The sequence below is a fragment of the Pongo abelii genome, chromosome 1 (assembly GCF_028885655.2).
Source record: "Pongo abelii isolate AG06213 chromosome 1, NHGRI_mPonAbe1-v2.0_pri, whole genome shotgun sequence".
Classification (NCBI taxonomy): Eukaryota; Metazoa; Chordata; class Mammalia; order Primates; family Hominidae; genus Pongo; species Pongo abelii.
The window spans coordinates 111,145,911-111,172,444 of record NC_071985.2 but is presented as its reverse complement, the minus strand read 5'-3'; the positions used below and the strand labels follow the sequence as shown (position 1 = coordinate 111,172,444).

Genomic DNA, 26,534 nt, shown 5'->3' with positions numbered 1-26,534 from the left:
TCCTCAGCAAACTAACACAGGAACAGAAAAACAACACCACATGTTCTCACTTATAAGTGGGAGCTGAATGATGAGAACACATGGACACATGGTGGGGAACGACACACACTGGGACCTGTTGGGAGGCAGGCTTGGGGGGAAAGAAATCATTAGGAAGACTAGCTAGTAGACGCTGGGCTTAATAGCTAGGCGATGGGATGATCTGTGCAGCAAACCACCATGGTACACATTTACGTGTACATCCTGCACATGTACCTCTGAAATTAAAACAAAAGTTGAAGAGAAAACAACAAAAAAAGAAAAAAATCCACTTAAACCTCCATACTTGCACTAAAAGTAACTCAAAGTTGATTATAGCGCTAAATGTAAACTGCAAAACGAGAAAACTTACAGTAGAAAACATGAAAAAATCTTCATGATGTGGAGTTAGGCAAAGTATTCTTAGTTATCACATCAACACAAACTATTAAAGAAAACATCGAAAAATTCAGCTTTACACAAATTAAAAATTCTTGGTCAGCACCAGACACTGTTAATAGAATAAAAAGATAAGCTACAGATTGGGAGAAAAATGTGAAAATCACACATATCACAAAGGAGTTGTGTAATGGTTAATTGTGTGGGTCACTGTGACTGAGCCCCAGTGTGCCAGGACATTTGGTTCAATGTTATTCTGGGTGTGTGCTGGAGGGTGTTTCTGGATGACATTAACACCAGAATAGGCAGACTAAGTGAAGCAGATTGCCCTCCCTGTGGTGGGTGGGCCTCATTCAATCAACCAAAGGCCAGAGGAGAAGGAAAGGGCCTAATAAGAAGGAAATGCTTTCCTGGGTATCCGCCTCTCCATCTTAGGAATTTCTGCCTCCATAATCTCATGTCCAAATGTATATATACACACATACGTACATGCCATATACATATACATACATGTATATTAATATATATGTATAGACACATTACATAGGTAAGTAGGAAGTTTTGTAGTTTTAAAAGTTCAGCTATTCAATGATAATTGTTGAAGCTGGACAGTGATTATGGGGGTGCTCTACTACATAATTCTGTCTCCCTTTTTATACTATTGAAGTTCTGCCTTTAAAGAATTAGGATAGGATAATAGCTGAATTTCAAACTAACTTTTAAAACTTAACCAATTAGGGGCTTCCTAATTGAAATTAAGAAGTGCAGAGGACCAGAGGTGCCAATCTTGGAAAGGCAAAATTGCAGGGAGAAGAAAGGAGAGGCCTGGACAAAGGAATTATCCTCTGGAGACTCGTGGTGAAGAAAATGAATGAAGTAACTGGCAGAAATTAGAGGTCCTGGTAGAACAAAGTAGAATCCCAGAATGAGAGCACACATCATACCTGTACCCAAAGCAAGACAATATTTCCTAAAATCTTAAGAAAAATCATTTTTGGCAAGTACCTTATATCCAGTGATGCAATCCATACACCAAGGCAGTGGGAAAAGGTGATTAAGCAAGCAAATCAGCGAGACCTGATTCCCTCATGAGGACTCTGTTAAGAACGAATTCCTCTCAACGAGTAATGCCTAGGACACGCGCTTTTGCATAGCTCGTGAGCATTAATATATCTAATTGTGGATCTAAACCAAAAGCCAAGGTGGAGACAAGGTGGGAAACACAGGCTGTCACTGGTATATGCTTAGGTTGAACTAACACTATAAAAAATGGCGCTGTAAAGAGGTCAAAGAAGAGGAAAATAATGTCTTTGGTTGTCATAGTGGTAAAAATTTGAAGTTGAAAGATATAATTTAACATTTATAAACCATATACTAGAAGTGTGTCAAGTTAAAAGGGGACAAGTAATGTCAAAATGTTTTTAGTGCACTGTTAAACATAAGCTATACAACTTTTCCTAAATAAACAAAAGGCACATACGCACACAGACACACACACACAAACACAAACACACAAAGAAAACAAATCACATCGACAAGGAAATACAGTAAATACACTTTACTACATATGGTAAATATAGACTAAAATATGGAAGAGTTTAGATATAAACATGGAAATAAGAATGTTTTTGTTAATCCATATTCTATCCAACAAAACCAAACATTATAGTAAAAGCTTAAAATATTATATGTAAAAAATCCAGTAGGCCAGAGTGATAGGCAAAAACGTTTTAATTAAACAGATTTAAAACTTAAACATTCTAACATTAATAGACTAAAATTAATTTTGGATGAAAGTTAAAATTTGGGCAGGGACTATTCTTTTTATGACAGAATGCCAGCAAAAACAAGTATATACTAATCATTGAGATAGAAAATTTCCAATGTACAAACATAAATATTGTAGGGATCAGCCCCACAGGGTCGGTGGGTCTCTCCCCATGTGCGGAGATGAGAGAGTGTAGAAATAAAGACACAAGATAAAGAGAGAAAAGAAAAGGCAGCTGGGCCTGGGGGACCACTATCACCAAGTCGCGGAGACCAGTAATGGCCCCGAATGTCTGGCTGCACTGTTATTTATTGGATACGAAGCAAAAGGGGCAGGGTAAAGAGTGTGAGTCATCTCCAATGTTAGGTAAGGTCACGTGGGTCATGTGTCCAGTGGACAAGGGGCCCTTCCCTGCCTGGCAGCCAAGGCAGAGAGAGAGAGAGGGAGAGAGAGACAGCTTACGCCATTATTTCTGCATATCAGAGACTTTTAGTACTTTCACTAATTTTGCTACTGTTATCTAAAAGGCAGAGCCAGGTGTACAGGATGGAACATGAAGGCAGACTAGGAGCATGACCACTCCCAGCATCACAGGGAGACGATTAGGCCTCCAGATAACTGCGGGCGGGCCTGACTGACGTCAAGCCCTCCACAAGAGGTGGAGGAGTAGAGTCTTCTCTAAACTCCCCAGGGGAAAGGGAGACTCCCTTACCCGGTACACTAAGTAGTGGGTGTTTTTCCTTGACACTGAGCCTACCGCTAGACCACGGTCCACTTGGCAATGGGCGTCTTCCCAGATGCTGGCGTTACCACTAGACCAAGGAGCCCTCTGGTGGCCCTGTCCGGGCATAACAGAAGGCTCGCACTCTTGTCTTCTGGTCACTTCTCACTGTGTCCCCTCAGCTCCTATCTCTGTATGGCCTGGTTTTTCCTAGGTTATGATTATAGAGCGAGGATTATTATAATATTGGAATAAAGAGTAATTGCTACAAACTAATGATTAATGATGTTCATATATAATCATGTCTATGATCTAGCTCTAGTATAACTCTTGTTGTTTCATATATTTTATTATACTGGAACAGCTCGTGCCCTCGTTCTCTTGCCTCGGCACCTGGATGGCTTGCCGCCCACAAAATATAATTGACACAGGCAGGGGTGATTAATTGATGATAAAATGTTCAGAGGAAGATCATTAGAATACAGGATATTTATACTTTTTCAAACCACTTTCCAAATGAATTATAAATAAGGAGTCTTTACCAGCGAAAGATCTCCTAGGCCCCTCCTTAACCAACTGACCAGGCCTGATATCATGATAATGGTGATAGACAAACTGGACCTTCGCTGCCCACAGATGGGCTGAGGTAGGAAACTTACCGAATTGACTCTGCAGTGTTCCCAGCAAAATGTTTAGGCTGAATTTAATCATAAGGACATTTTCAGACAACTTCAGAATGTAGACCATTGATCTAGACAGCTGACCTGTCCTCTACAAACAAATCCATGTCACCATCATCAATGACAACAATAAAAAGATGAGATACTTTGGGTTCAAAATGACTAAAGAAGTGTAGCTACATTATCTTTTCAATCTTTTTGAATCCAAAATATCTCTTCTCTTTTTTGTTGTGTGACTCATGGTGACGTGGACTGTGTGAAGGAGACAGGTCAGTTGTCCTGCTCAGTGTTCTATATTCTGCAGTTGTCTGGTGATTACCTCCTATGAAACTCAGGCTAAGCGCTTAGCAAGAACATAGCATTGTTCATATTCTGCACTGGCAAAGTCCTGGGTGACATGTTGTCTCCTGCCAGCGGCTCCTGACTCCTGTTCTCTATGGGATAGGAATTGAGAGGAGCAGGGCTAAGGCCTCTCAATGCTGTTTATCCATCTGGGCATCGGTCTCCTTAGGTACTGATCACAACTGATCACAATTGGAGGGGGAAGGGCTGTGGCTTCTCAAATCAAAGGAGCCTGGTGGGTTAAAATCATCAACAGCATTTCATGGTCTTAAGTTCACTTCTCAGCAAAGGATCCCTGTGGTGTTTTGTTTGATCTTGAACTTGCTTTGCTGTTTTAGTCTTTTCCATCAAGTGAAAAAACTACTTTGATGACATCCTTTCATCCTTTTCATTCTGCAAGCAGTATTTGGTATCTGTAGGGGAGAAAGAGACAAAAATCAAATGAGAATCTTTGTCTGGTCCTGTCTGGCTGAGTCTGGAGGGACTGCTAAGTGGTGATAACCCAGGGGCAAACTGAGCTCCTGTTGGGAGGACCAGCTGCAGGGTGAGCCTCAGGCTGGCTGAAGTGGCAGGTGCCATCTACAAGTGAGAAGAAAATACCCCAGAACTTCCAGTCAGCCTGGGGTGCAGAATGTAGGGACCTCATCTATGCCCTACTAGCAACTGGTAACATCGGTACCTTTCTTCCTGATTAGCTCTGTTTGGAGCAAAGTGATTGCTTTTCACACCTCCCAGTGAGGATGTGCTTAGCCTCAACCGTGCATGCCCAGAAACAGAGGGCTGCAGAAGGAGAGGACCCTTTGCAGAGAAACCCACCCCCTTACAACTCCATGTCCCAGTCTTTTAAGGGAGCAGTGGGAGGGCCACGGGAAGAACCCTGAATGTGAGAAGCAGCAGGGGCCTCAGACCACATCCACATCCAGTTCTGCCTTTCACAACAGAGGAGCAGTGATGCCACAGGGCTAAGATTGAACTAAGGCCACATGAGTTGCTATTGACCACCTGGGAACTACAGCCCAGCCTCAGACTCTTTCAATAGCATTTGGAAGAAGGGAGAGAAAAGGCTCCAATCTGGACTCTCAACAGTCATGAGAGGCTGTTGGGTCACCTTGGCTAGGACAGGAATAAAGTTTTACAACGAAATATGATTTCACTGCTGCTTGTTTGGTTGGTTACAAATAAAAAATGAAAAAAAGAGAAATATAGAAGGCTGGGCACGGTGGCCCATGTCTGTAATCCCAGCATTTTGGGAGGCTGAGACAGGCGGATCACGAGGTCAGGAGATCAAGACTATCCTGGCTAACACAGTGAAACCCCATCTCTATGAAAAATGCAAAAATTAGCCAGGCATGGTGGCAGGCACTTGTAGTCCCAGCTACTCAGGAGGCTGAAGCAGGAGAATGGCATGAACCCAGGAGGCAGAGCTTGCAGTGAGCCGAGATCACGCCACTGCACTCCAGCCTGGGCGACAGTGCAAGACTCCATCTCAAAAAAAAAAAAATATATATATATGTATATATATATAAATAAATCATAAGTATTCTTTCCAAGGGGCTCAGGAAAGAAAGAAAAACAAGAGAGTCTACTTGCAGTTAGCAAAGAGAGAGTGGGGATTGTAACCATGGACCAACTTATTTTCTCTAATTCCCTGAAGTTGATTCCACACCTGGTTACACCTTAAGGCATTTAGAAATATTCTCAATATCTAGACAAACAAAACTCTGAAGTGAGAGGGACGCCCAAGATGGTAGCAGTGGGAACAGAGCAGAGTTCAGAGAGCAAAGAGCAGATGGGAATGGAAGGTCCTGGCAGGGTGGCAGCTCATGGGACACAGAGGTAAAACCAGACAGACATGACAGCAGCTACTGGGGAGAACAAATAGGGAAGAGAAAAGCAATGGGAGAATGAGCTGTCATCATAGACACAGGAGAGAGTGCAGCTAAGAGCCATAGATGTGATTACCTTTTTACCCTAAGCTTGCAGGCCAGGGAATCTACATGCCAGTCTCCACTTGCTGAACAGCAGTTTTTTTTGGATCATCTTCGGTTCTAGGACACTTGAGGGATGAATGTGGCCAATGACTTGATGCCCATGTGTGTTGTCAGCTGAGCCTTCAAGAGCATCCCCTTCTAGCTGGGGAGGGTTCTTCATTCAAGGGAAGGCTCTAAACCCAGCTCTGAAAATGAAACCACACCCAACAGTGTTCACTGTCGTCCATGATCTTACTGTGACTTTCTCTTCCACCCAAGAGGATCATCAGAGAAGGAAAGTGGCCTTGGACAAGAAAGTCCAAGGGGTAAAGGGAAGCCAAGAAAGACATTTTGGTATTTTCTGCATTGTTGATTTTTCATGCATCACCCGGTAATGACAAGATTGCCGGGAGGAAAAGGTGATCTCAACTGACAAACATATTCAAGAAACTTGAATTCAATAAACACATTCAACAAACATATTCAAGAAACTTGAATTCAATAAACATAAATAGCTTCTAGGTAGATAAGGCAAAGGCAAGGAAGTCACACTGGATACAGGCTGTGTTTTGGGAGGGAGGAGATGCTAAAAATCAAGCAAAACCAACATTAAATGCACATATGAGAGAAAAGAATTGGGAAGACTAAAGATGGGATATTGATGAAATGATCATACAGATATGTATATAGCATATATACACATTTAATTAAAAATACATGCCAAATATGCATAATGTACATGACAAATGACATAAATGCATGTATTTATATATAAAAATCTATTGGAAGAAAGTACTACATATGGATGTGGAGGATGTTGAATTAGCATTATAATCACTAACATTATAATCTGGTCCATTGAAATTGGAAAAAAATTCAGAAAAATAAGATGAATGACAGAGGGAAGACATGGTGAGAAACAAATGCCCTATTAGACAGCAGGGAGAAGTCACCAGTAAAGGAGAATGAAACAAAAGGCATTCATTCTGTCCTCTTGCCTGGAGCCTGGTTAGTGCTCTGGACTCCTGGGAAAGCCAGCAGGTGAGAGTGTTGGAGCCAGGTGGGTGAGTCCTGACTGGGGGTGTGGGAATCCATGGAGAAGCAAAAGAGACATCAGTGGAAGAAATCAGTTTAAATACTTAAAGTTATCAGGGCATGTGTCAGGGACCACACATCCCCTGACACTCACTGAGCATCTTCCATGTGTCCTCTCCACGACCCAGATGGTGCTCATAATCTCACATGACCCTCCCTCCTCCTGAGGACGCAGGTCTCCTTATTCCTCAGCTGGGGGCATCACTTGACAGATGAGCAACAGGCAGCCCCAGGGGCTCCAGGAGGAGATATTGAGTGGGACGGAGAGTAAGGATGAACACGACCCAGGGTTTTCAGGAAATCTGAGCAGAGGTGGAACCGTGGGAGAAGGAAACTGAGGACATGGCCATGGATGTGAGTGGAGATGATGAACTAAATGGAGTTTCATAAAAGAGACAGATTTGTACACTTTCCATGAGAAGGTTGCCATTTTATTCTTTTATTTCAAAACAAGGGGAAAAATAAAACAGAGCAAGAAGCTGGGTATGTCAGGAGACTGACTTGTGGGCCCAGGATTTGCACTTTTACTGAATGTACCTAATAGGTTGTTACTGAAAGTGCTTGATAGGGGAAAATTGACTTAAAAAGGATTGCTGACAAAGAGGAAGAAAACTGGCAAAAGAGACTTTCTAAGAAAACACAGGAAGAGGGGTCCCTAGAAAGTAGAGATCCTAACAGTTACTCTCCCTAAGATGAAACAGTGCATGTGAAGTCACTTCCTGTAGGGAGACCCCCTGAAACTATTGCTATGGAATAAAAGATGAAATGCTCCTGATTATTGTAAATATAAAATTGCATGCAGGATTGTGTAAAGACAATGCCAGGTTGGGCGCCAGAATGAGCCAACAGCGTGTGGGGTGCTTCCCCCTGCAGAGACCCTGTGAACAGATGTGCAGTCAGGGAGGTTTCACATCACCAAGATTCCTATCCCAGAAAAGCAGATGTTCATAGCTCTGGGAATGGAATGCAACCCTTGTGGAGAGCCTATAAACGAACACATGGGGGGCGCTTGTTCATATGGATAAGATAGGGCTATAAACACCCTCATCTTGCCACGGCTCTTCTAGGTCTCTTTGGGGTTAAGGCATACTCCCTTCTGAGGATTTCTGGTCTAACTGGTTATCTAGCTTCACGTCCTGTTTCTATGGATTGTTTGTAAGCAGCTTTTGCTGCAACTGTTACTGCTGATTAATATCTTGCTAATCATCGGTTATGGAAAGGCTGTGTTTCTGTTTTAAGGCTCTGTTAGAAATTACTGGTGCACACACTATACTGTAAATTCTTATCTCTGTATGCTGTACTTCTGCATACAGATGTTATGTTAAAAAATTACTTCATCCCCATGTGACCATCTCACCTCATAATCAAAAATGATCCTAAATTCCTCACTAACCTACCCCCGCCCTCACTAAACTTAATAATAAATGCTGGTATATCCAGTGCATTGGCAGCATCACGGGACCAGAAGGTGGTGACACCCCTGGACCCAGCTTTCACTACCTTGTGTGTGTCTATTATTTCTCGACCTGCCGATCTGCCTGGGAACAAAGAAAGAGCCCCATTGCATTGTGGGCTGCTGGCCAGATCCCACAATACTTCCTAAGTGCTAATTTACCAGAAAGATAACAGAATTAGATAACATCTATTCACAGATTTATTGAGCAATTTTTATTGACTTAGCCCTTTGGAAATTCTCATAATTAATGTTATCAACAATAATTGAATGTCAATATTATTTTTCAGGTCTCACAGATGACGGAACTGAGATGTAAATACCAACACCACAAATTACTTCGCCAAGGTCAATAATGAGTAAGGGTTAAACCCAGGACCTGAGAGCAGATTTGATCCTAAACCCCGGGCTCTTGCTCACCTCACTGGGTTGGAACATTGTGGATTTCTGCTTGACTCAGAGGGAGCACGAAGAGACCCCATTGCCTCCTCCCTTCATAGCACTATGACCACCAACACCTGGATTAGAACTTCCTGGTGCCCTTTCCTTCCCTACCTTGGAAGGGCCATTGCTTCCTAGGATCAGCGTTGGCTGTGAAGCTGCAGGTGGTGGAGGAAATGCCCCACCTGGCTAAGCCATAGCCACAGTCAAACCCTTGATCCAGTTGCAGTCACAGACAACTGGGCACCAGGGTTCTTGGCTCTGGCTGTGCCTGTGAAGCCTGCACCTCTGACAGATGGTGGCTCGAGTCTCCACTCCAAGGCCCATAAGGACAGGCTGCCTGGGTGGGAGCTGAAAGGAGAAGGGGCTTCAGTAGGAATGCTCTCACTTTTCACTTTCTTAATCATGCCCAGAACACCCATCTCTGGCATCTCCGCCTCTGAGGTAAGCCACCCAGTGGCCCAGGCCACAAAGACAGACATCATGTAAATGGAGTGATGTCACCTTCATGTCTGTGCCTGGGTATGCTGAGATGGAAGGTACCCAGGCTGGATGTCCCTGAAGTGAAAAACCCCCACTTCAGTCCAGAAGGCTTTGGATTGGCTAACAAGGCCATGCCAAATATTCTGTTGTTATTAATCTCCATCCTGCAGCCTAGAAAGAATGTTCTGGAGAATCTTCAGAGCATAGGAAATGCTACTTTTCTCAACACACAGGAGTATAAGAACAGGGGAGGACTTAGAGCCTCCAAGCTTTGGGAAGGAACCATGGAAAAGGGTTTTGGGACACTGTAGACCAGCAGTCTCCAAACTTTTTCACCCAGGGACTGGTTTTGTGGAAGACAATTTTTCCTTGGACCAAGGGTGGGGGATATGAAAAGAGGGAAGGATCAATTTGGGATGAAACTGTTCCACCTCAGATCATCAGGCATTAATTAGATTCTCATAAGGAGCACACAACCTAGATCCCTTTCATGCACAGTTCACAATAGGGTTTGTGCTTCTGTGAGAATCTAATGCCCCCGCTGATCTGACAGGAGGTGGAGCTCAGGCTGGAATATGCTTGCTTGCTGGCCACTCATATCCTGCTGCACAGCCTGGTGCCTAACAGACCAGGAACAGGTAGCTGACCACAGCCCCAGGGGCTTGGGGCCCCCTGCAATAGACCAAATACTACATGAGGTGAACTTTTTAGAGTTCTGAAACATTTTGAATTTCCATTGCCTATAATTGTTTTACCACCTGCCCACACATATACATCTTGTTGCCATATAGTGGGTGTCTGCAGCCATAAGCAATGTTGTAGAGGGACCAGTCCCTTCGTGGACACTTAGGGGCCACAGGTATTACTGATCAGCATGTGTGGTTCTGTAGGGAGGCAACACCCAGCACAATCCTCATCTTACCCACTCCTCTAGTGGGGTCTGGGCAGCACCGCCTCATAAAAATTATTGCTATTTCCACAGGAAGAGGAAATCACACTCTCAGAAAGTGGACTAAGGAAAGACTTCCAGTGGCCTCATGCCAGTCCAGATCGGTCTCAGAAGAGGGACAGGGCCCTCAGGGCCTGATCCACATTGCTGCAGGGCTCCTCTCTCTCTCTTCTCCCCTCTGCACATCCTCATTCTCACCAAGGTTTCTCTAAGTTTTATTTAAAATGCCTTCCGTGTATCTGTTCTTCATTTCCTGAGAGCACAGTGTATCAGACTTGAAGGGGTGGCCTGCCCCTCCACACCTGTGGGCGTTTCTCATCAGGTGGGATGGGAGACTGAGAAAAGAAAAAGACACAGAGACAAAGTATAGAAAAGTGGGCCCAAGGGACCAGCGCTCAGCATACAGAGGACCCAGGCCAGCACTGTTCTCTGAGTTCCCTCAGTATTTATTGATCATTGTCTCTACCATCTCGGAGAGGGGGATGTGGCAGGACAATAGGGTAATAGTGGGGAGAGGGTCAGCAGGAAAACATGTGAACAAAGGTCTCTGTGTCATAAACAAGGTTAAGAAAATGTGCTGGGCCTTGATGTGCGGGTATACAAACATCTCGGTGCATTAATGAGCAGTATTGCCGCTAGCATGTCTCACCTCCAGCCCTAAGGCGGTTTTCTCCTATCTAAGTAAATAGATCATACAAACCCAAGACATTCCACTGCCCAGGGATGAGCAGGAGACAGATGCCTTCCTCTTATCTCAACTGCAAAGAGGCCTTCCTCTTTTACTAATCCTCCTCGGCACAGACCCTTTATGGGTGTCGGGCTGGGGGAAGGTCAGGTCTTTCCCTTCCCATGAGGCCATATCTCAGGCTATCACATGGGGAGAAACCTTGAACAATACCTGGTTTTCCTAGGCAGAGGTCCCTGTGGCCTTCCGCAGTGTATTGTGTCCCTGGGTACTTGAGATTAGAGAGTGGTGATGACTTTTAACAAGCATACTGCCTTCAAGCACTTTTTTAACAAAGCACATCCTGCATAGCCCTAAATCCATTAAACTTTGAGTCAACACAGCACATGTCTCTGTGAGCACAGGGTTGGGGCTAGGGTTACAGATGAACAGCATCTCAAGGCAGAAGAATTTTTCTTAGTACAGAACAAAATGGAGTGTCTTATGTCTAATTCTTTCTACATAGACACAGTAACAGTCTGAGCTCTCTTTCTTTTCCCCACAGACTCATCACTGATGTCTGGCTTCATACACCCCCACAACTGCTTTCTCTGATTCTGCCATCTTCACACTAGCAATCGTCTCAGCGATTTTATTGCCCAGAAGTCCTGTTCTTTCCACATTCTTACTCTGTTTCTGAAAACTCTCTCAGTACTGCCCACTGGGTGACTCTCCCCGCTCACCCTGCCTTTGTGCTCCTTCTAACTTCTGCCCCATGATCCTATCCAGCATCACTTCCCACCACTCCCTCATACAGAGTCTTCCCTGGAGTCAGGTTGGCCCCTCTCTGGTGCAGCCCTGCATGGGGTGTCTTCCAGCTTCTGGGTCTTTGTCCCCGAGCCCCTTAGTTGCTCAGGGCACAGTTTACTGTTCATTAAACATCACTTAGGACACTCAATGCAACTTCATGGTAGTTTATATTGGGGAGATGGGGAAACAACTCAAAACAACAAATCTGGTTGGGGAAGCCTGGTCAAACCCAGGCTTCCCATTCTTGTCCTCTGCAAGTGCTATTTAGAATCAATGTTTAGGAATGTTTTTAACTCTAAATACTTAATTTTGTTAAGTCCTTTTATCTCTCTTTCTCAGAATACTAAGTCTTCTTAAGCTTATACTTTTAATATTCTTTGCATTTTCAGAAGAAAACAAAAAACATCTCAAACTTCTGAAATACTGTACATATTATTAGTTGAGCAGGTGGGGAAAAGTCCTCAATAAGTGATCAAGTTATGGTTTAGGTTGATTCTACTATGACTTTCCCTGAAGCGAGAGGATAGGTGGAGCACATCAATTCTGGCACCACGGCTAGGATCACAGCTGTGCATGGTACAGACTCTTCATAGGTTATCATCGGAACCCACACACAGGATGCCTTCTGGTGTAATTGAGACAGTGCATTCATGCATCTCAGCCTGTCTGCATGGATGAATGTGGCCTCTCCTGGCCCATGTTTCATGATGCCCTGGCAGAGCTGGCCCATATCACAGACATCTCACTTCTGAGACATGTGTCTGAGCATTTCCCTTCCTTCTCATGGGAGCCTGGACCTGGCGGGGGTGTTCCTGAGACAGAGCCCAGTAACTTTACAAGGGCTCCAAGACTGCCATGTTGAGAGCAGAAACCCAGGTGAAACAAGGTAGGAACAGACTGGGACCTTTCATTCCCTGAGACATTTTCCAGCAAGCACCTTCTGGAGCTGTAGGTCCCCCTGGAGGGAGTGGAGGAGCCACTGGTTCTGCTCACAGACAAAATGCACTAAGGTATTTATCACTGGGTTATGTGCGTGAGGGGCTACAGGAGTTCTTTGTACCAGACCAGCAAATTTTCTCTTTCAGTTTGAAATAATTTCCAACAGATTTGCTACAAAGGGAAAAACTTGAGCACCCATCCTAGCTCAGTCTCTGAGAGATCCAACCACAGAGAAATGACAGCAACTCCACCATGGAGTCAGGCAGACATGGAGCCTGTGTTCTCACTGTGACTAGTCGGGACATCCTGGGCAAGTGAAGGGACCTTGCTGAGCCTCAGCATCCTCAGCTCTAACATGGAGGTGCCACTGCCCACTTGGGAGTGCCCCTTGAACACTGCATAGGTTATAGCAAGGACAGAGCTTGCTTGGCCAAGGACAAGGTGTACAACAGGTGGAAGGGTGATGTGTATTTTAGTTCATTTTATGAATTGCTGTGATCCTACAAAAGCTTTTGCTTCTTTGAAACTGAAGGAGAAATGAAACAGAGGAAAGGATGGTTCCAGCAGGAAAGGTGCTTACTGACCAAAATAGAATGGAAGACAAAAGTTTCAGTCACTACTCTCATTACAACATATTCAGATGGGGGACACCACAGAGTTGCTTGCTCTTCCTACAAGAGTCGATGGGTAAAACTCGTAACAATTCACATGAAATTCCCAGAATAATGGTACAAAAAAACACAGTGAGTGAGAACAAAATAAAATATTTTTTCCCTTACACACCCTATGAAACAGCGACTCAAGGGGCACTTGCTCACAGGAGGGGTTTGCTGGAGATCATGGGGATGAGAACTACTGTGCTTTGCTCATCAGTTAGGCCAGCACCTGATCAGGGAAACTAGTTGTTGATGGTTTACATGAGAATATAGCACTGAGATGACACATGATTGAAACTACAAACCCACACATGAAAGAAACCACTGGGGCTCTACAGAGGATGCAAGCCATGGCCATGCATGGAGGAAAGGACACTAACTGCTTCAGTGGAGGGAAGCCACCTCAGAGGAGGTAGTAGAGAATCTGGCTTGAAACACAGGAATCATGAAACAGCCCTCCAAAATAATGGGGGAAAACTGCCAGCATAGGTGGATGGCCAGAGAAGAGAGAAGGGCGCTGCTCAGGATATGTGATGAGAAGGGTGCTGCTCAACATAATGTCTGAAAAGAGAGATGTCCTATCTTAAGGAATGAAGTCTGTTATATAAAATTCTCCAGGTGAGCTGTTGTGGCCAAGAGTTTGCAATGATCCCTCATCATTCCCCTCTCTGGCCTGTTTTGATACCTACAGCCTGCTCTTGTGAGAAGGGGTCGGGTGACAGAGGAATCACCTGGCACAAGAGAAAGGGGTTCCACCCATCGAATGTCTGAGCATAAAACTGGATCCAAGAACCACATTCAAGACACTCTGAATATACAGGGCCTGGCTGCAGAGATGATCCATCTCACCTGCACAAGTTACAGGAAACAGAACATATAGAGGCTGCCTAGGAGAATAGTAGAGCTTTGTGAACTTCAGGCTGGAGTACTCACAGGCTACATCGAGAGCAAAGCAGGTGAGCTGATCCTCCAGTGAGTACAATGTGCTGTTGTAAGGCTGCTGGCAGTCAGACAGGTCACGGGGGAGTGAAGGAGTCAAGTAAACTTCATCCAGGGAGTCCTGCAGGACGTCCTGTTCCTCCACCTCTGGCAGTTCCGGGCTCAGCCTGGTGGGTGAAGAACACAGAAGATAAACATCAGAGGGAACAGAAACTACAGTGCCCAACTGGTTCTACAGAGAGTCTGACAGGAGAAGCCAGAGGAAGCAAAAAACAGTCCCCTCAGGCAGAGAATGATCCTTCTCTGTCTCCAGCAGGTGCTCAGTGCCGTGGGTAGACAGTGAGCTGGAAAGGAAGGAGTTGGAATGATCCCTCTACCAAAGAGCTACAACACGGCATATGCAGCAGACCCTTGTGTCTTCATAGACTGATAGAGTTACTGTGACCTCAACATCTCTTGTTCTCAAAATTTTGGCATGATATGAATTATTTGTATTCACATTCCTGCTCTCAGATATTTGCCAATATAATGGCAAAGAGGCAGACATTGGATGAGCATCTCAAGTTCACTTTAAGCCAAAAAGGCGGAAAAGGAAACTGCAGACAATGTGATTGATCAGTTCAACAAAGTCAATTGAATAAAGATTAGTACAATTTTGAAGGAATTAACATGAGAAACAAATACAAATACAGGTGTAAAATGAAAAGAGGCAACTTTATTAATATTGTACCAATAATATTAATATTAACTAATAATCCTGCTTAATAATTATTCCACACTGATAATCTTAACATTACTAATATGGCGATTTCATGGTTGGCTGAATGAACGGACAGGTATGTTCTGTTTTCCCTGTATCTGGCATCTCCAGATATCAAAAATAAATTAAATGTCTGCAATTAATCAAAGTTACTTGGGGCATGGTGGGTCTTGATCTTCTTCTTCTTGATTTTTTTCAATGTCTGCAACAAAGTCAGACAGGGACAGACACATTAAGTCTATTCCCCTATTCATGCAGCAATCCACTGTCCAATCCTAAAACAGGAACATCTGTCTCCTGAGCATGAGAAGAGGACACTGTGAGAGATATATTCCAGGAGGCCTGAGGGTCAGACATGATAAAGATTCCTTGGTTTTCATCTCTGAACCTAAGGGTGAAATGTCCCCTGTTCTGGTAGATCATTATCCCAGTATCATCTGTCCTGAGTTTGTGCAACAGTTATGCAATATTTTCCCTATCAATTCAAAGCAAACACCCAAAATAATTTCTGGAAAAAAAACTGCAGTATTCAGTCATGTCTCATCAAATATCCAGCTTGTTCACAAAGGTGAGGATTTTGGACACTGAAATTACAATGAGGGAGAAAATCAACAAACCCTTGAGTCAAAAATAAGTCTTTGGTTCTACAAAAAAACATTGGTTATTCACGGCATCAAAAAGTGACAGGGCTCAGTCTTGCTTCCAAAACCAAAACAAAAGGTAACAGACAGATCAGCTAAAACAAGCAGACATTGAAGATACAAAGAATGAGGTTAGGTTAATTAAAACCAGGGCAACACCTTTGCATGAGCTGTACACAAAGATGACATTGACCTTGAGCGGGTATTGAAGCTCAGAGACATGCCTGCAAAATGAAATCCCTGAGGAACTTTGTAGCTACCCAGAGATATGTGGTTCAAATTAGAATGTCTGATAGATTACTCTCGGCATGTGCTGCATAGTTATGTGAACATGTCACAACTAACTTGGGTCCAATGTCTTCAGACTGAGCACATGTTGCCACTGGCATGGTCTGAGAATAGGAAAGAGCCATGCCCACTGACCCATCCTATGTCTGGGCTTCCAACTGGAACTAGAGTTTCATTCAAACCTACATGTGCCTATAGGTCCTGCCTGCGGCAACGACATCTCTCAGCTGACTAAGGGCTGCTCAGTGCAGGAATATGACCCCTATCCGGAAGACCAGGTGGAGCCTTATCACCTTCATAGTAAGGAACCTACTGTCCACGTAAAGAGCCAAGCCAACATGCTGTTCCTCCAATGAGTAAAAGGCACTTCTGTAAGATTGGCATGAGTCACACAGTTCAAGATAACTGGAAGGAGGTGAATAACGTCTATCCAGTGAGTCCTGCAAGACTTCAGGCCCTTCCCCTTCCAGCAGCTTGCTGCTGAGCCTGGAGAAGTAGGAAAAACTAAAGAGTAAGCCAAAGAAAATCAGACATCACAGAGCCCCAGCTAGATTTCATGAGTAGCATAAGGTAGTAGTTATAAAAAGAAAAGGACAGATCCATTAATGAGGTAACAAATTATTGGCTACATCTTGGGACAGAACAGGGCCAAATGGAAAAGGATGAAAGAGAAAGACAGAGAGAGAGACAGAGAGACAGAGAGAGAGACAGAGAGAGAGAGAGAGAGAGAGAGAGAACGAGCTCAGTGAATTGTCCAGGTGACACACTGATGAGGGATTAACAGGACACTCTGAGTGTCTGCCCTCAGGACACACAGTGTACAGTGATCATGAAAAGAATGGGCTCAATAATTTTCCATAAAATGTGCTCAAGTTTCCATGCAGTTGCCATGAGAATACAGCTTTTGAAGTATGGTCCACCTACCGTAGGTTAGTAAATGATAAGGGGAGGAAGAAATGGAAACCTAAATATCTACTGCAATGAAAACCAACAGCAATGTTAGTAGGAATAATTCAGGCTTGGTTGAAAAGATGTAATCGATAATGTCAGCCTGCTCTGTTTTCCCTGAACCAGGAGTCTCCAGGTGTCAACACAGAATTAGCTGTTCACAATTGCTCAAAGTTACCTGGGGCATGGTGGGCCTTGGTCTTCTTCCTCTTCTTGGTCCTTTTTAATTCCTGCAATAAATTCAGACAGGGACAGACAAAATAAGCCAATTCACCTACACCCGTAACAGCCCACTGTCTAATCCCCACACAGGGATCTCAGGCTCCTCAGCGTGAGAACAGGACAATGTGAGAGATATATTTCAGGAGGCCTGAAAGCCGGTCATGATAGAGATTCTTTAGTTAGCATCTCAGAACAGAGGGTGAAATATCCCTATTCTGGTAGATCGTTATCCCAAAATCATTTATCCCAAGTTTGTGGAAACAGTTATGCCTTATTGTTCCCATCAATTCAAAGAAAATGCCCCAGATGATTTCTAGGAGGAAAACTGCAGTATTCAGCCCTGTCTCATCAAATACCCAGCTCATTCATGGATGAAAGAATTTTAGACACTGAAATTAGAATGAAGGAGGAAACCTACAAACCCTTGAGTCCAAATCATAGTTCTGTGAATTTTTTACATCTGCCTGGGTCCAGTGTGCTGAGAGTGGGCACAGGTTGCCACAGGCATGGCTAGAGACTAGGAATAGAGCCATGCTCACTGGCCCATCCTATGTCTGGGCTTCCAAGTGGAACTAGAGTTTCATTACAACCTACATGCACCTATAGGTCCTCCCTGTGGCAATGACATCTCTTGGGTCAGTAAGGGCCACTTGGAGCAGGAATATGACCCCTATCTGGAAGACCAGGTGGAGCCCTATCACCTTCATAGTAAGGTACTCACTGTCCCCAACAAGAGCCAAGCCAACATGCTGTTCCTCCAATGAGTAAAAGTACTTCTGTAGGGCTGGCATGAGTCAGGCAGTTCAAGATAACTGGTAGGAGTCGAATAATATCTATCCAGTGAGTCCTGCAAGACTTCAGGCTCTTCCACTCCCAACAGCTCCCTGCTGAGCCTGAAGAAGTAGGAAAAACTAAAGGGTAAGTGAGGGAAAATGAGAAACCACAGAGCCCCAGCTAGATTTCATGGGGCATAAGGAAGTGGTTAAAAAAGAAAAAGGACAGATCCATTAATGAGGTAACAAATTATTGCCTTTATGTTGGAATAGGCCACGGCTGGGTAGTAAATGATGAAAGAGAAATACAGACAGAAAGAAAGAGACACAGACAAAGAGAACTTAGTGAATTGTCCAGGTGACACACTGATGAGGGAGTTAAAGGACACTCTGAGTTATTGCCCTCAGGACACACAGCAAACAGTGAGCATGAATAGAGTGGGCTCAATAATGTTCCATAAAATGTGCTCAAGTTTCTGTGCAGTCACCATGAGAATACAGCTTTGGAGGTATGGCCAACCTTCACTAGGTTAGTAAATGATAAGGGTAGGAAGAAATGGAAACCTAAACATTTACTGCAATGAAAAGCAACAGCAATATTAGTAGGAGTAATTCAGGCTTGGCTGACAAGAATGAAATCATTGTTTTCAGCATGTTCTGTTTTCCCTGGACTTGGCATCTCCAGTTGTCAACACCAAATTAACTGCCCACAATTTCTCAGACTCACCTAGGACATGTTGCCTCTCGATCGTCCTTTTTCACTTGATCACACTGAGGTCCTGCAAATAAATTCAGATGGGCCTCTTACATTAAGCAGTTCTTCCTTGCACACAGAAACATTCCTCTGTCCAATCCTAACACAGGGACATCAGTCTTGTCAGTGTGAGAACAGGAGACTTTGAGAGAAATATCCCAGTAGGCCTGAGGTCAAGTCTTGAGAGAACTGGCTTGGGTCCTTTCATGAGCCCTGGGCAAAATTCCCCTGTTTTGGAATGTTATCTTCCCTATGTGCTCTGTCCTAGGTTTGTGTACACAAATGAGCAATTTTTTCCCCAATAAATTGTAGGCAAATAGTTCTAACACCTCGTAGGAGAGATACTTCAATATTAAGCTTTCTCTCATCAAATACCCAGAATTTGAAAGTTTGTGAGATTGTGGACACTGAGATTTGATGGATGGGTGCAATGTACCAGCTCTTGAGTCAAAATGAGTCTTGGTGCTACACAGAAGCATCAGCTATTATGGCTTTTGTGAGTGAAAAGTCAGCTGTTTATCTAGAAAACATACCAGCAAGACAATGGACAGATGAGCTAAAACAAGCCAACTTAGAAGACACAGAAAATGGAGATAAATTCAGTGAAACCTGGGTCACATCTTCCACTGAGAGGTAGACAAGGGTGACACTGGCCTTGGGCAGGTGAAGAACCACACAGACCTGCTTGGGCAACGAAACTCATAAGGAACTTTGTAGCTGGCAAGAGACATTTAATTCAGATGAGCTGATCTGACAGACAACTCCTGGGCATGTGCTGCATAGCTTGGTGTGAGTTTGCCACACTTGCCTTGAGTTCAATGTCCTGACAATCAGTCCAGGGTGGCACAGGCATGGCCTGGGACTAGGAAGAGAGCCAAGCTCACTGACCCACCCCATGCCTGTGCTTCAGACTCGACTCCAGAATGACTGAAATCTACATTGATATATAGGTTCTGCCCACAGTGATGGCAACTCTCAGCCCAACCAGGGGCACAAGGCCCAAAGATTATGGGGTCTACCTGGGACATGAACTGGAGCTTTATCACCTTCACAATGGAGTACTCACTACCTATGTCAAGAGCCAAGCCAACTTGCTGTTCCTCTAATGAGTGAAAGGTGCTCCTGTAAGACTGGTACAAGGCAGACATGTCAGGAGAAATTAATAGAGTCGAATAACCTTCATCCCAGGACTCCTGAGGGGCTTCCTCCTCTTCAGACTCCTGAAGATTCCTGATGAGCCAGGCAGGACAGGGATGACAGAAGATTAAACCAACAGAGATTAGACAACAAGGCCTTTCAGCTGATCCAATGGGAAACAGAATCGAGTGGTCACAAAAAGCAAAGGCATTTTTCCTTCAAGAGAAAAAAAGCTATCCTTCTAAATCCAGGGTGGAGGGTGACTGCTCTGGGGAAAGAGCAAAAATGTGCAGGTCGTGCTTAGTGCATTTGCCACAGATGAGCCAATGCAGGGCGCCCAGACTCTCCCTGTAAACTACTATCATGACTTGCAGCACAGAGAACTAACACAGGGCTTCAACCACTTTGCATGAATTGGTTTGAATTTTACATGCAGCATTCAAGTGAACAGAGCTCTTGAGGCAGTGCAGACACAGATCTTGTGTATTAAGGGCCCCATTTTTCCAATATTTTGATATAATATGTTTATTTTTTGAATTTCTTTTCTTGTACAAATACTAGCAAACATACTAACAACAAATGGGCATAAAGCATATATACATCTCTCCCTGGATTTAAACACATGGGAGAGAACAGGCAATACCAAGAAATCTGTTTGGTTAGTTCACCTGGCTCATCTGATTGCAGGTTCCTATCCTGAGGGGACTACAAAATTAAAACCAACACAAATGCCATGAATAACCCACAACAGTGTTAATAAGGACAATTTGTGGTGGGGTTAATGGAAGAAATAGTTCTATTCATCACTTCCTCATTTTCCCTGGATCTGCAGTCTCCAAGCGTCACTATTGAACTAATAGCCCACAATTACACAGCGTTACCTGGGAGATGCTGGCCCTTTTTCTTCCTCTTCCTCGTGATTACTTTGATTTTCTGTAAATAAATTCAGAGAAGCAGGTCACATTAAGCAAATCACACTTCACATATGACCAAATAAGTGTCCAGTCATAGCACAAGGACATAAATATTCTCAGTGCAAGCATATGGATTCTGACAGGAATTTTCTAGATTAAGTTTTGTGTGAAGTAGATGAGCCTGCTTTCCAGACCCACAGGCCAAAATCTCCCTCTATGGGTAGACCATAATGCCACATTCCCTGCCTGAGTCTATGCAAGTTAAACAAAATTTTTTCCCAAAAAATCTCCAAAACTTGGTCAAGCTACTTTCTGAGAGTGTTGCTGCAATACTGACTTATCTCACCAGATAACATGGTCATTGAATGTTTAAAGGCATCTATATGAGACTGGACTGATGGATGAATTCTAACAACTCTGTCTTAAAAAATAATCTGCAATTTGGGAGGCCAAGGTGGGTGGATCACTTGAGGCCAGGAGTTCGAGACCAGCCTGGCCAACATGGTGAAACCTTGTCAGCACTAAAAATATAAAAATTAGCCAGGCATGGTGGTGTGCACCTGTGGTCCCAGCTACTCAGGAGGCTGAGGCAGGAAAATCACTTGAACCCAGGAGGCAGAGATTGCAGTAAGCCGAGACTGTGCCACTGCACTCCAGCCTGGGTGACAGAGTGAGACTCTGTCTCAAAAAAAAAAAAAAAAAAAAGTGACGCTACGAAGAAACATTGGCCATTGATGGAGTGGAGAACTCAGGGCCCAGCCTTGCTCTATGGAAACATATCAGCAAGGTAAAGAATAAATGTTTCCATCCTGGTTTCAAGGTGACTGTGCAGCTAAGCAAGCTGACTTAAAGGAGATCAAGACTGAAGCTGAGAGCAGTGAAACTCGGGGAACAATATCTCCAAATACAAAGGCAAGGCTGCCAGTTTCCTTAAAAACTCCATGGACTTTGTTCAGGGACAGATGACATAATGACAGGTAATGAGAGATATTGGATCTAAGCTAGGAGGCTTGATAGATACCTCCTGCACACCTCCTGGACAAAGGTGACTATGAGTTTGTCCCAATTGCCTGGGGTCCATGACACTGGGAACAGGGAGACAGAGGCATGATATGGGCTGAGGAGGAAAGGAAAACTCCCTAAACCACCTGATATCTGTGTTTAGTACCCCATCCTAATTTCTGATTCAAACCAATTTGTTTGTATAGAGCTCTTTTTCAGAGTTGATCTTCCTCAGCCTAGACAGAGGTATGAGGGACAGAGAATATAGAGTCTACCTGGGAGAATGTGTAGAGCATCCTCCCATTCATCAGGGGAGGATTCACTGTCTACAACCAGCCCAGAGTCAAATTTGTCTTCCTCAAATGTGATTTTGGTGTTCCTGTGTGGCTGGTTGGAGTCATAAGGGCTGTGGCTATTTGAACAAGTGACGGCACATCCCTCCAGTGAGTCCTCAGGGACTTCCTTTTCTTCAGCCTTCTGCACCTCCCTGATGAGCCAGGTGGGATAGAGATGACAAAATATTAAACAGAGAGGGATTGGACCCCAGGGAGTCCTAGCTAGTTTTGACAGAGGCATAAGAGAATTGTCCTCAAAAGCAAAGGGGTGGCTCCCTCTAAGAGGAAACAGGCACTCCTCCTCTCTCTGCAAGAGATTGTGGATGCCATGGGAGCCAAAGAGGAAGAGAGCAGCTGGTGTTCATTGCACTGGGAAGATAGGAGCTGAGGAGGATGGAGGCTCAGCTATCTCTGTGTGTGCAGACGTGACACTCAGCATGCACGGAGAACCATAACAGCTACTACATCGTGTGCCAAAGCTGGGTTGAATTTAAATACTATGGCCAAAGGAATACAGGCTCTTGAGCCACTGTAGGCTCTAGAAATGGTGTGCCTTCTAGGTCTTTTTTTTTTTTAATATCGTGAAATGTACAAGTTTTTTCTAGGTACTTCTCTTGATGTTTACATTTTCTAGAAACTTCCTAAATAATTCCTCTGTTTGTTACCTCTTTACTATTTTTTTTGAGACACATTCTTGCTCTGTTGCCCAGGCTGGTGTGCAGTGGCACAATCTCGGCTCACTGCAAACTCCACCTCCCGGATTCAAGCGATTCTCCTGCCTCAGCCTCCCAAGTAGCTGGGATTACAAGTACCCACCACCACACCTGGTTAATTTTTGTATTTTTAGTAGAGACGAGATTTTGCCATGTTGGCCAGGCTGGTCTCGAACTGCTGACCTCAGGTGATCCACCCACACTGGCCTCCCAAAGTGCTGGGATTACAGGTGTGAGCCACCATGCTTGGCCCACCTCTTTGCTATTTATCTTTCTTAACAAGAACCTGAAGACAATCATGTAGAAAGCAGCTTTTCATCTCCTCCTGGTTTTCATTACAGGAGAGAACAGTTCTCCTCTGTGAGTGCAGGAAATCCCTAGGGCTGGTGGGTTTATCGAGGGTCATGCTTACAAGGACCATGAAGACAATGGACCAGGGCTATTTCCTTGTTGGGCGAGTGCATGAAATCAGCGCACTCTGCAGCTTTCTTTATCCTCCATCTGGAATCTGTGACTACCTTCAACTCACTTGTATTCTTTCTAAGACCTTTTCCATGGTTTATCCACCCACTACCTGCTCCTGATTATTCAGTGTTACCTGGGGGCAGGTGATTCTCGTACTTTATGAATCTCTTCATCTTTATCATTTTCACTATCACCTTCATCATTCTCTGCAAACAAATACAGAAGTGTCCATTTAGATATTCCTCACTTCACACTCCGCAAGCACAGCAAGCCCTATGTGCAGAGAGACATTAACATCTATGTATCGGTCAGCATTGTGCTGAAAGCTCTCATGTTTTATCTTTAACAAAATGCCCTGGCATGGTTTCCTGATCCATCAGGCAATGCATTTCTGATCTGGAGGGCCACCATCAAGCTGTGGCCAAATATTGAAAAGACCTTTTGCTCCCCATATCACTGGAGGCTTGTCCAGCATCTTTCTGGACTTTGGCAGCTGTCTCCCCTATCCTGCCACAGATCTCATTCCCAGGCACAGGCTTGGTGTCCTGTCACAGCTCTCACATTTAGAATCTATTTCTTTCTCTTAGGGGAGGACAAACAACCTTGTCCCACCTTTCTCCATGCATTGGGAGACTTCACAAGCCCTCCAAGTTGGCTTCTGCTGTGTTATTCAGGGACATTCTCTCCATGGGGAGTGCTCCAGTCTGAAGCACTTCCTACCACCAAATGCCCCCACATCAAGTGCCTTCTCCAGCACCACACGGTGACGGCCTTCATCTTATTTTGAAATGTAATCATAGGTGTTCCCATATTTTAATGCTGTATCTACCATTGAAGAGACAATTTGACCTCTGTGCAGATTTAGACAAAGAAATCCAGAAAGGATAAATCAATCACTCACCCACATTTACTAAGGACATTGCTGAAGATACAGCCTGGGAAACTTCATTCTTAATCCAGGACTCTTTTTACTCTAACAAGTTGCCTCCTGTCACAGCCTCCTTCCAGTCCTTTAAAACTGAATGGATATGGCCTCTTGCTCCAAAGAACATGACTATCAAGGAGGAGGAGACATTTGCAATACTGTGACCTCTAACCCCATGGATTTCTTATCTCTGTTCCTACCCAGGAAGTCCTGGTCATCTCATGGCCACATATGTTTAATGGAAAGAAACACCACCAATATAACTGTCATTGTGGAGGTATGCAGGTGTAGAGTCTCTCATAAGCCTGGGGCTTTGTATCATCAGGGCCTGTGGTCACCTTACCTGGGATGAACTTGTGGACAAGGTGCTCTGCCAGCCTGCTCTCAGAGGTCCTGCCCCTGGGAGTTGTCAGAATTATCAGGAGTGAGGAGAGCCTTGAGATGCTGATTCAGTAAGAGGAAGGCCTCTCTCCCTTCCCGTAACTTGTCCTGTAACTGGGCCAGCTCTCAGGCCTGGGAGTGAACAGAGACTTTATATTGCCTAAGATGGGATAGTAGAGAAAATTTAATAGTGGAAAGGGATGAGTGATCCGTTCTAATATTGAAACAAAGGAGCCCTCCATGCAGAAAGTCAGCACATGTTAAGGGAAATGCCTGTTGCAAAGAGAAAGAAAAATGTATTTTTTTAAAAAAACGGGTCTTCCCCTCTGCAATAGAGAGAGAGCTCTAGGAAGATTTTTCAACATTCCATTCATCTTTTTCTTCTGTAACCAAATCAGTTCCAAAAGGATTTTCCTTCAATTTCTCATTTTGCCTGTGGACATTTTCAAGTTAAAATACACATCGTGCGTTATTCAGTGACTGGATACAAAGCCGTGCACAGAAATGTGGCCGGGTACAACTGGAAATATGAAAGAAGAAAAGAATGACAGGGACAAGAAGGCAATATTGATTGAAGAAATGAGAAGCCCAAGTCAGTCAGGAGTTGATTCTGACTAAGAGTAAATGCAGTGGTGATCGCACAGCATCTTGAGTATACTGAATGTTGCTGGGTAGTTCACTTTCCTTTGGTTAATTTTGTGTTACGCAAATTTCACCTCAACAATTACTTGTTAGAAAAAGAGAAAACGAGGCTCTGAGAAATAACTGCAACCTATAACTTACTATTATTGTTCTCTGTTTGATAAATATTTGTGTGTCGTGAGCCTGCCATGGCAATTCCTGCCCTTCCCCTGGCCCAGCTTAGCTCTTACTTCTCCCCGCCGAGCTGCTGCACAGAGATTCACACTCCTGCCCACCTGCCTGCCCCCAACGGGGCCCCCTCACCTGAGCTCTTCAGCTTGCCAGAGCTTCTCTGCCAGCTTCTCCTCCTTGAACTGCAGCTCATCCTTCAGCCTAGATTTTATGAGGTCTTTGTACTCTTCACACTCTGAGAAAAGACAGACACGCCTGCCTCAGTGGAAGGCTGGACATGCTGCTGTGGTCACTGCCTACAGGGCAGGAGCCAGGTCCATCCCAAGGACAAAACTGTCCCCAGTACCAGGCTCTAGGCAGGGATTGCTCATCTTTACTCTTCAGTCTCCCGACTTCCTGGCATCTGGTACTCCCCAACTTAGAGATAGGAAAAAAGCTCAGGGGCCCATCAAGCAACTTGACAAGATGATTCACCTGGAATGAGGCAGGGTCAGAATTCACAGCTCCTGAGGTCTGACTCTGAATCATGGGACACTTTCCCCAGCCTTGCAGCCTCTCCTGCACTGGGGCATAAAGTAGTGATTTTCTGTACAGCTAGGAAGGCTTCTAGGACTATGGGACGGTGAAAGGAAAATACCTTGGGCCTCCAAAATCACTAAGGAAAACTCAAGCTGGGAACTGCTTAAGGCAAACCTGCCTCCCATTCTATTCAATCACTCCTCTGCTCACTGAGATAGATGTATATCTGATTTGCCTCCTTTGGAAAGGCTAATCAGATACTCAAAATAATGTAACCATTTGTGTGTCACCCATCTGTGACCCGGAAGCTCCCTCCCATGGAAGCTCCCTCTCCACTTTGAGTTTTCCTGCCTTTGCTTCAAGTTTTCCTGTCTTTCCAGACTGAACCAATTTACTTCTTACACATATTGGTTGATGTCTCATGTCTCCCTAAATGTATAAAACTAAGCTGTGCCCCAACCACCTTGGGCACAGGTCGTCAGAACCTCCTGAGGCTGTGTCCTGGTGCATCCTCAACCTTGGCAAAATAAACCTTCTAAATTAACTGAGACTTGTCTCAGATTTGTTGGGTTCACATTTTGGTAACCACCGCGGGGGGATTCTGAGTGGAGATGCCC

General features: G+C 44.4%; 1 protein-coding gene across 1 annotated transcript in view; it reads right to left on the bottom strand.

Moving 5' to 3' along the window:
* The window catches only part of LOC100447686 (neuroblastoma breakpoint family member 12), a 2,265,351-nt gene that overhangs the window by 1,019,961 nt on the left and 1,218,856 nt on the right, over nt 1–26,534 (bottom strand). The window contains 14 exon segments of the mRNA XM_055078592.2: nt 14,329–14,494; nt 15,241–15,289; nt 16,330–16,502; nt 17,143–17,194; nt 17,908–17,958; nt 17,961–18,079; nt 18,687–18,738; nt 19,780–19,943; nt 20,732–20,783; nt 22,042–22,253; nt 23,413–23,485; nt 24,548–24,585; nt 24,587–24,745; nt 25,531–25,633. Coding sequence (XP_054934567.1) covers nt 14,329–14,494; nt 15,241–15,289; nt 16,330–16,502; nt 17,143–17,194; nt 17,908–17,958; nt 17,961–18,079; nt 18,687–18,738; nt 19,780–19,943; nt 20,732–20,783; nt 22,042–22,253; nt 23,413–23,485; nt 24,548–24,585; nt 24,587–24,745; nt 25,531–25,633 — 1,463 coding nt within the window.